Source organism: Alosa alosa, chromosome 10 (genome assembly GCF_017589495.1).
Source record: "Alosa alosa isolate M-15738 ecotype Scorff River chromosome 10, AALO_Geno_1.1, whole genome shotgun sequence".
NCBI lineage: Eukaryota > Metazoa > Chordata > Actinopteri > Clupeiformes > Clupeidae > Alosa > Alosa alosa.
This window is the reverse complement of record NC_063198.1, coordinates 28,281,323-28,292,031: the sequence shown is the minus strand read 5'-3', so window position 1 is coordinate 28,292,031 and position 10,709 is coordinate 28,281,323. Positions and strand designations below refer to the sequence as shown.

Sequence of the window (10,709 nt, the reverse complement as noted above, 5' to 3'; positions counted from 1 at the left end):
CAACCAGATGAATATTTATGGCCGTCTTGTCCTCTCTCCCTCGTACGACATGTTTAACCCCGACTGAGCCTCAAGTCTTCAAACAGCGGCCCATCAGCACCCCACTCAGGTTCCAAAGACAACAACCCCCCCCCCCCCTTTCCTCCTCCTCCACACAAAGACCCTCCACCCTCTCGGGGTTATCCTTCCCACGAGAGGGAAATTACATTTATATCCCTATATGCAGTGTACTGTACATATATATATATATGGGGAAACAGTTTCAACTATTCATGTCAAAATGAAAATGTTTAGTGAGAGGAGAATTGGTAAAAGATGAACTGATCTCCAGGGCATATACAGTAGGTGAAGATCACACATCGTTTTCAATATTTTAAGCAGGATTAGTGCATTATTTTCACTATGGGTTTTTACCACAGGCAAACCATTAAGCTGGACCATTACTAGTTCTACTACTCTAGATTCAAGATTTATACAAAAACAAACGAGCCTCTCCTCTATGAGTCAAGGTCAGAGGCTGATGTAAAGGAAATGAAGCATTAACACCAGCCAGGCAGTGGTAATAAAATAATAATATTTAATGTCCACAGTCCTGAAAGAAATCACAGAGGTCAGTTAAATATATATGAGGCTAGAGACGTGGTCATTGACTGAAGTCTTGAGGTTGTGTGTTGTGAGATATTTATCACAGATGATTATTTCAAGTTGTATCAAATAGTAGTGTAGTGTTATACAAACAGAGATTTACAGGTTTCAAAGTTCTCCACCCTGAAGGAAAACAAATATTTAAAAACTGAATTAATATGAGACAATCTCTATGTGCCCACAGATAACTACAGATTTACAAATTCAAAACATTCAAAACAAAACAGTACCAGTATAGGCAATCAAAACTCAAACTCATCATATACAATAAGATCTATGTAATATTACTAGTCTTGAAACGTGGAATACGTTTTTTTAAACAACAGGATCATATTAGCAGCCTAAATCAACAGAAATGGTTTTGCTTTGTATGCTGAGCAAACATTACAAAGTCATCCTTTTGTTCCATCAATGTTCATTCAAGTATGAGAAAGAACTCAGATGAACTTGGTATTTGGTATATGGGTCCTTAGCACCTTCTAAGTCAAATCACGCATGTTCAGAGTTGAAATCAGTGTTAAAATGGTTAAATTCACAGCTAAATCAAAGGAAAAGGTAGTGTCTAAACTGAAACCACAGTGGTGTTTTTGAAATGACTAACAGGTAACTGCTAACAAGAGAGAATAAGGCCACCTCTAGCAAGGGGGTTTAACACACTTCCCTTGACATGACACAACGCAGACTGGTGTTTCTTGCATGGTCCACCAGGCCACTTGCACACCAGAAAGACACTTTGTTTGGACTGGCTCGCTCCTCTCCAGCCATCATCTCTTCATCCCTCTCTTATTCCTCTCCTTCAGTGGCCATCCCTCGCTCCTGGAGCAGATCTGTCTGGCAGGAGCGGGTGTGGACCTTCAGCTTGACGTCGTCCAGCCCTCTGAACGGGGAGGGAGACGATCTGTGGCTCCTCTCGGCCCTCGGCGCCTCACCACGGCCCAGGAGCGGAAGGCACGAGCTAGTAGAGCAGGGCGTGGGGCTGCTCCTGTGGGTAGTGGAGTAGTGCTGGCCGGGGCTGTCCGGGAGCTCCTGTGGGTAGTGGAGCTCCAGTGCTGGCCAGTCACAGAGTTGTCCAGAGCTGTGCGGGCTGTGGGAGTCACAGAGTTGCACGGGCTGTGGGAGCGCTGTCGACCACTCACAGAGCTGCGTTGGCTTGGTGGCCGGAGTCGACCACTCACAGAGCTCCATTGGCTGTCGGAACGCTGCTGACCACTGACAGAGCTGCACTGGCTGTCGGAACGTTGCCGGCCACTCACAGAGCTGCACTGTCTGTGCTGACGGAGTTGACCACTCACAGAGCTGCATTGGCTGTAAGAACCTGTACCTGTTGACCAAGACAGCAAAGAGAAGCTCAGGTTAGACCTCAGTGTTACAGGATCTCGTTGGTTTTGTGAAAATCGCCCAATAGCTGGGTTTCTATTCAACTCATTCACACATTTGTGCATTCATAAAAAATTGACTACAAAAAACTGTGCGTTTGTGCACACTATCATCCACTTTGTCATCTGAATTACCAAAGGATTACCGATTAGAGATAAAGATATTCAAAAACCCTGTTCGCAAGATGAATTGTGGCCAAACCTTTTTTTAAATTCACAGAGTGAATATAGGTGTGGTTAGACCAATGTTTTCTCAGTTAGCCTTATAAAATGATATCAGACTAGTAAACAGAATGTGCCTTTGGAACATTGGATGAATGGTTGCTGATAATGGGCAATGTAGATATTGCATTAAAGATCAGCCATTTCTTTCTACAGTCGAGAATCCTTTTGCAATTATGTAAGCACATAATGTAATCTGAAAACCGCTGCCCTGATTAAAAAAACAATGCAACTCTATAATGGAGTGGAATGGAAATTTCTAAGTGACCCCAAACTTTTGACCGGTAGTGTATAACACTTAAGATCAGACAAAATGACAATTCCATTGAACTGCGTGTGGTGACATCATGTGGGCTGAGAGCACCCAGCTGCTGTTGGCCGGCGGGCGTGAGCCATCACTTCACTGCTGCTAATCAGTCCTGTAAGTGGCACAGCAGATGAGCCCGGGAGCTTCCAGGAGTCTCAATGATTTCTCCTCCTCGTAGCCACAAGCGCTCCCTAATTAATCCCTGTCTCCGTCTCATCAGAGGCACCACGTGGTGCTCAGACAAACAAGGCTCCTTTGATTCCGTGTCAGTGACCAAGAGAGAGCGGAGACGTCGGAGAGTGTGGTAAATGATTTACGATCAAAAACAATTGTGTTTCTTTCTGTCTTTTCCTTCGGCCTCTGTGTTTTTGTGCTGCCTGGCAACCAATCCTCAAGCTGTGGTGGCCTGCTAGTCTGTGTAGAAATGTTTAAAATAGCTTAAATGTTTAGTTAACTAACTGGGACAAACACACCCATTTTGTCTTGCATTCATTTTAGTATTGCTGTTTGAGTGGAGGACCTGTGTCATGAACCTAGTCTTTCTACCTGCCTGTCCAGAACACATCCATGTAACATACCCAACTCCAATCAAAGCACTACATTAAATAGTGCCTTACACAAAGCATGTTTCTGAATGTAGAAAAACTTCACTGCCAAGTCTCATTCTTTTATGCAAAATGTTATTGTTTTTGCAGTCCCACACGGTTGCCATTTAAATTCTTCCCCCATTGAGCCGCTTGTAAATGAATACAAATTCAGGCTGGGGTGTGTTTTATTGTGGAAGTGAGATGATGGCCAACTCGGTCCCATTTGCATTATTTGTTCATTAGAGGTGCATCCGCAAAGCTGAAGACGACTGCAAATGTCCCCTGTGCTGCCTTCTCAACAATGCATATTTGTGAGGGAAATGGAAAAGCATTCGTATGGTTTCACGCACTGGAGCATTTCTTCATTTAAGGAAGAAATGTCTGTTTTTTTCCCTTCTTCTTTTAAGTGCATCATTTTGGCGACCATGCTGGTTGTTAATTAGAGTGGGAGAGGCAGGAAGTTGTTGGCACGGATGAGCTCTCGAAGGACATTGTGTGTGTGTGTGTGTGTGTGTGTGTGTGTGTGTGTGTGTGTGTGTGTGTGTGTGTGTGTGTGTGTGTGTGTGTGTGTGTGTGTGTGTGTGTGTGTGTGTGAGTGAGTGAGTGAGTGAGTGAGTGAGTGAGTGAGTGAGTGAGAGAGAGAGAGAGAGAGAGAGAGAGAGAGGTGTTGGAAACGTTGCAGGCACCACTCTGTGAGACCTTTTCGATAATTAAAGGGAAAAACAGCACTGAGGCGTTTGTGTTTGTTTCAAAAAGTGGCTTATTTTAATTGGAGCACCTTGTCCCAGCAGTTGTCATGTCCTAAACGAGATGTCACAGAGAAACGCTGCAATTATTTCCCCCAATGTTGTTGCCATTAACGGTCAACACCTAATTCTTACTATATAACCCCCTCCATCCATAACAAACACCTACACACTCACACACACACTAAGCCACAAGTAACTACACACACAAACCTGCAACTACACACACAAACACACCTAAGCAGTCACACATAACTACACACACAAACACACCTAAGCAGTCACACATAACTACACACACACACACACACACACAGGATATGTCATATGCATAAGTCTGAATATGATTTGGGTTTACCTAATCTTATTTGATGGCGCTGTTACACCGCATGTCAAATTTCATTAGAGGTGCATGACAGGACAGAATAACTGTACTATTTCCCAGTCACGGTTGTAATCTTCCACCCGCAAAGATGTCATGCTGCCGTCAGCTTTATCATGGGCTCGGAACTGTCATACCATCACTTCTGTCTGCGGGATTGTAAACATCAACTAAAAAAATCTTCTTCGCATTGCATCATCAAAAAACGCAACATACAGCATCTCTATCTCCTATCTCGCCCACAACCCCCGTGCTCGTGGAGATCGCGGTCCTGACGGTGTGCGTGCGAGGGCGTGAGGTTTCGCCCGCAGGTAGGTCACATAGTGCTGAGCCTGTAGGAATGTGTGATTCACACCTCCCATGTCGACGCAGAATCCGCTGCGCCAGCTTCAGTTCGCCGGCCCCCAGGTGACGGATTTACTAAAGAGGGCATTCTATCTCGCTCCGCTCCGCTTCGCCACCGTCTGTCTACGCGTCCGCCCGCGAGATCCACCAGAGTAATGGCCAAAGCCGTAGCCGTCTGGCTATCGGTCTGCCAGTTTCCCCCACTGCTAATTTATATCGGCTGCCGCCACACTCACTGTCCAGCGAGCAGTTCAAGGACAGCGGCGAAAAGGAACGGAAAAAGGGATGAGTTATGAAGAGCAGGAAGAGGGGGAAAGAAAGACATAACAGAGATGGGGAATGGATTAATGACAGGACATAATAGGAGCAGCAAAGATGGCAGGAAATGAAAGAATAACACTAAAAAAATGACAAGAAAGCAACTTCTATGGCACTTCAAGAGATTGGTAGGCCTCTAAGAAAGAATGAACGAAAGGATGAAAGTAAGTTAAGCGGAGGGAGAGAAAGAGAGGCACTGGTATAGGAGAGGAGAGGACCGAAATCAATAAAATTATAAACTAAATAACTTAGCACACCAATAAAGAGATGAGAAGAGAATACTCAGATTCAGAGAAAAATACTCGGATACAAAGACAGGAGGAGGAGGAGGAAGAGGAGGAAGAGGAGGAGGAGGAGGAAGAGGAGGAAGAGGAGGAGGAGGAGAGGAGGAGGAGGAGGAGGAGGAGGAGGAAGAGGAAGGAAAAGTCAAAGTCAGGAAGACAGCAGCAGTGTGGGAACCCCGGGCCTCACATCGCTCCAGCCTGATGGCTGCTGTCAGCCTCAGGCAGATCTGAGGTGAGTGAGGGTGAGAGTGAAGGGGAGAGCAGGGACACGCCGCGTTTGGCCGCATTGGAGGATGGCTCACGGTCCGTCTAACAGCTGCGACTGACGGTCAGACAAGCGCTTCGGAAAAAAAACAAAACAAAAAAAAAAACGGGCATCTGACACTGGTAAACACCCCCGTCAGAGCGGCTGATGGATCCCGTGCTGACAGTGAGTGATCTGTGGAGGGCGCGTCTGGGTACTGCCACCCGGGTTTAAAAAGAGAGTCGCCACCAGGCCTCTGCTCGTCCTCTTTAACGGGGCTACGCAGAGGATTCCAGTTGCCTTGAACGCACCATTATGTTCACAATGGCACTCTTCCACTGACCTGCGCTGCATTGAATACAGCATCACACACAGAACACTTTGCCGCATGCTAACTGTAGTGGATATCTGGGCAGCACATAGCATACCCTGTGTTTTTGACATTACGACAAAGTGGTTGTTTCATCAGATTCTATTACTATTTCTAGGTCATTTATGAATGTTTTAAACGACAAAAAACTACACATAACATCTTAATAGCGACAAGATGTTTCAGGAAGGGCTTGTGATGGAGAGGGGGAGGAAGCAAGGAGATGGTCTGGAGGCTGAAAGCACAGGGCATCTATCTCAGGGGACTAGGGCTTGGTTATTGGAGATTAAAGTAAGTGGCAATATGGATGAGAGATGGGAGGTCCATATGGAGGCTGTAAACTGCCTGGCTTATTGGTCACAACGCTCAGAGTTTTGTTAAGCTTTGTTTTGTTGGTGTTGTGCTTCAGATGAAGACCTGGTCCCAGAGGCATCTGAAACTCACAAAGCAACAACCGCTGGGTTATGACTGTGGTGTTGTACGACCACGTAACTGCCAAAAGCGCTTGAGAATGATAAAGTAGATATACAGAGACAAATCTATGTCATGAAGTGAAACATTTCAGTAAAAACAAACACAAAAGTAGAAATGCAGCTCAGAGAGTGATTGGCAGTCCCATGAGGAGTATCTTGCATGCACACACATGTTTGGCTGGTCCAGTCAGATTATTGATACAAATACACCTCATATGGACACTGGGCACAATCTTATAAGATGTAACATAGTTGAAACATAGGCTACTGCTGTTTCAAAAACAACAGGAAGTAAATGAAAAGAGGGTGGAATGTCCACACACTTGCTCCCATCAGGATTTTTTTAATGACTAATATATGACAATGTGGCCATCACCACCAGAGGAAAAAAATGCAATACCAATTATTCCTCTTAATGCCACAGTCAACATTGTGACTGACTGATTTCTGTTGTTTGTGACTGACTGATTTCTGTTAGCAATACTGTCACACATGCTCTCTCCCGCATCCTCTGGCTGTCACAGTGTTATTCCCATGATTCATCAGTGCCTAATGTGGCCATTGCCCAGAGACACAAACTCACTCTGTGTGTGTGTGTGTGTGTGTGTGTGTGCAGCTCACACACTTCTCTTGAGGGGGGTTTCTGAAAGCTGCCACTCCAAGAAGAAGGAGTGAGAGCGAGAGACTCATTGAGACTACCAGAGAGACGAGTGAAGACAGCCGAACAAAAAGCAGCCCGGCAAGGGGGTACCCTAAAGAGCGGGGTGGTGTTAACGTGCCTCCTCCGTCTCCCCAGGATCACAAAGAGCCACCAGAGACAAACATGCTCTCAGCCGAAACTCTCTCAAGCGCTCTCAGCAACCGAAAGCTGCGAGGCAGAGCCACTAAGAGCGACGCAGTTTGGAATTGGACCCAAATTGGCTGAGTGACTTCTGCTGGGCTTCTTAATCCCCACCGGGGCAGAAGAGGGGTATAATCACCCTGATTTCCATGGCGAGGATCTAGAATGCTAGAGCCTTTGTAACTAAGTACAGCCCCTATGTCCTCATGTCCTGCAGTGATGGGAAAACATCTAATTAAGGACGAGCCCCCTTCACAGCGCAAAAGCTCAGTGTGAGAACTAGAGATTTAAAGCAACACCAAAGAACTTTTCCTCTGTCGCATGCACGCTATTTGTTTATCCAGCAACGGCTTTGCAAATAACGATTGTCCATAGACAATGTAGAATATGTTGCATGATTTTATGAAAGTACAATGTATTGCGACATCATGCAAGTCAAATTTGTAGTTTCTTATGTCTCATTCCATCGAACTACAAACCCGCTACCCGATCTGGCAAACTTACATAGTGCGGTTACAGCCGAAAGAGGGCCGCGAATGCAGAAGTGCCGTTCACCCTGTTACGAGTTGATGAACCACGGAAACAATTTTGGAAACATTATTTTAACGGACAAAAAACTCTTTGGTGTTGCTTTAAGGCTTGTTTCAGAGCCATTTGTCACTCACCCTGCCACAGAAATGCAACTTTTCATATGGCTAATGCAGTGTTTGTTGACACTGAAATTTGGCCTTTGGTACATGCAGCCTTATACTGTATGGCAGAGGCTGTTTTTGGACTGTCCAGAGATGCGGATGGGGACAGTCTGGCCACAGTGACTGTTATCAAACGGTCCTCACGCCAGCAGGTGCTGACAGACATGACCTGATGCCCTGCTGCTCTTCCAGCCAAATGCGTGCATGTGTGAGAGAGAGAGAGAGTAGAGATAGAGATAGAGAGAGAGAGAGAGAGAGAGAGAGAAAGAGAGAGCGAGCAAGAGAGTGTGTTTACAAATATATGCATGCCAGGATTCCTACCATGTGTATACAAACACATGCAGTAGTCTAGGCTGTTCATTAACACCTGCTGTAGTGTCAGTGGGAAAGCTTGGCACCAGACAAGAGAGAGAGAGAGAGAGAGAGAGAGTATTGCCAAAAGGATGATCCACTCCCTCCAATACAACAAGATACAACAACCGGTACTCCTAAACTTAATACAAGGAAGAAGTATAGATGAATAGAGAATTGTAGCTGGGTAGTGGGTAGATGTGGTCACAGTCAGAAATAGACACCCAGTGATCTATAGTGTCAATTCTGCCCTAAGAGCCAAGATACACCCTGAGGGCTTGCAATGTTCTCCCATCCACCCTGTTTGAGAGAGTGCCAGGATGACTGATATAAGAGACAACCTTGTCAGAAAGAATATTCTTGATTGTATTGCTATGCATTTTTAACAAGTGTTGCACAATGGTGTTAGACACTGAATTGTGAAGTACTGTGTATATGGGTTAGGCCCACAAGCACTTCCTAATCACCCCCAATCAGCTTTATTATCTTATTGGCTCATTGTCATCCATCCATCCATCCACCTTCCCTTTACTTGTCTCGTTCTCAGGTTTATCAATGGTCCTGGTAACAGTATCCTAGTAGTGTAACTACTTCACATCTTCTGACGTGAAAACATAACAATTAGTAGCAAACAGTGCTGTTCGTGCATCAGAGGAAAGTCAGATACAGATTTTGTCTTCGACTCTGACGAAGACACAGTGGTGTCGAAACAGTAGTCGTTTTTTGCAAACTAAATCAGTGTGCTCTAGTCTGCTTTCTTTGTTAACAGATTTTGTCAGTACTGGGACATTCAATTTGTCATTATTTATCAATTTGTATTTTGCCAACTGCTATATCTACTAGAGCCTGACAGATAAATTGGTGTGGCTAAATTAGCTATTTACGATCTATCAGTACCAACGTTAAACGGCCGATTATTATTTTAAAATTAAGGAAAGCCAAATATGGATCCTTCATAGGGTTGCAAAGGGGCGGAAACTTTCTGGAAACTTACCATGGGAAGTTAAGTTGGGGAATTTTGGAAATATTCCAAATTGGAAACTTTCCATGGAATTAAAGGAAATTATGGGAATTAATGGTCATTTACGGGAATTAACTGGGAATTTTGGGTAATTCATACAAACTGTTTCGTATACAAACAAACATTAACATTTTGTTTCGTAATAAGCAATATGAATTGTATGTTGGTATTTTCGCTTAGCTTATCATACAAAGCTAGCTAGCATGCTAGCGGGAATCCCATTCTTTGCCTATGGTTTACTAGCGTGCTAAACCAGCAACACTGAACTGCCCAAGATACACCACACCACTCAACAACAAAATCCGATTGGTTGGAAGTTTGGAACATACGCACCATAGGTTTCCTTTATGTCTAGCAGCCTATGTCGATTGCTGTGTGCATGTGATTGACATATGTGCAGGGTAGAAATTCGACTGAAATTGTATTAAATCAGGTTGTTTTAACTAATATTAGACTGCAAGATGGGGTTTTGTCCACTACATTTAAGTTTCCTGTTATAGACTAACTTGCCATATTAAAAATTCCCAGTTTATTCCCATATATTCCCGTTAATTCCCATGGAAAGTTTCCAACTTTGAAAATTCCCGGAATTTTGCAACCCTAATCCTTCATCTAAATTTCCAGTTTTGTTTTTCCAGCTTCACATTACATCCAACAGTAAAATAATGTTAGCACAGGTTGAGCGGTGGAGGATAAATTGATTGTTGGTGTATTTCTGAAACAAAAACGCGTACACAGAGTAACTTAACAACAACACTATAACTTTCTCTTTTGACTGTCATTCCATACATTTTCTGACCATACTGACAGTAGTTAAGGTAGTTAGCCACAATAAAAGCATTAGCTAACGCACAACATGTCCTCTTTTGAGAGTCTGGTTGGTGGTCATCCTATTTCTTCTACTTTATAGTATACATGTAGCTTCCACCACCACTTTTAAACACAAATTGTGTGTTTATATGTAAACCTCACTCCCGATCCAGGTCACGGCACCAATGCAAACTGCCGTGTGTTGAATTGTGTGTCTCAGCCCTACAGTCACCCAGACTCGAACCTGCAAACAGCAGCACCTTGGATCGGGAGTCGAGCGAGCTAACAATCAAGCTCAACCAAATCACTGCTACGTACCAGCTAGCTACCGTAACACAACCGAAATAGGCCTATAAGCAGAAATGGCCAATATGTCCTCAATTTTAGACACAACTTGTCCTCCAACAACTTGTCCTCCACAACTTGTCTAGTTGGTGGTCACCCTATTTCTGTTACTTTATAGCACACATTTAGTCTCCACTTCCCCTTTTAAACACATTATGACTATCAACAGCTCTTTTCAATGTATTTCTGCACAGAACCGCTCGCAACTGGAAAAAATAGGCGTCCCTTCTATTCTCTAGCTCTATTCTGCAGCACGGTTCAAGCTGTGCCTGAGACGCAGATATGACAGAGGCACTGTGGCTGCTGTAACCTGTTAACATGGGTGGCAAGATGAAAATCAACAAGCAACG

The 10,709-nt window shown here is 44.3% G+C and overlaps 1 protein-coding gene across 1 annotated transcript in view; it reads right to left on the bottom strand.

The window, feature by feature from the left end:
• Positions 1-557: 557 nt before the first annotated feature.
• LOC125302702 (testis-expressed protein 264 homolog) overlaps positions 558-10,709 on the bottom strand; it is a 49,284-nt gene continuing 39,132 nt past the window's right edge. Inside the window, exons 4-5 of the mRNA XM_048256042.1 lie at positions 1,737-1,966; positions 558-1,653 (exon numbers count right to left, since the gene is read on the bottom strand). Coding sequence (XP_048111999.1) covers positions 1,429-1,653; positions 1,737-1,966 — 455 coding nt within the window. The 3' untranslated portion in view covers positions 558-1,428. The remainder of the gene's footprint in view (positions 1,654-1,736; positions 1,967-10,709) is intronic.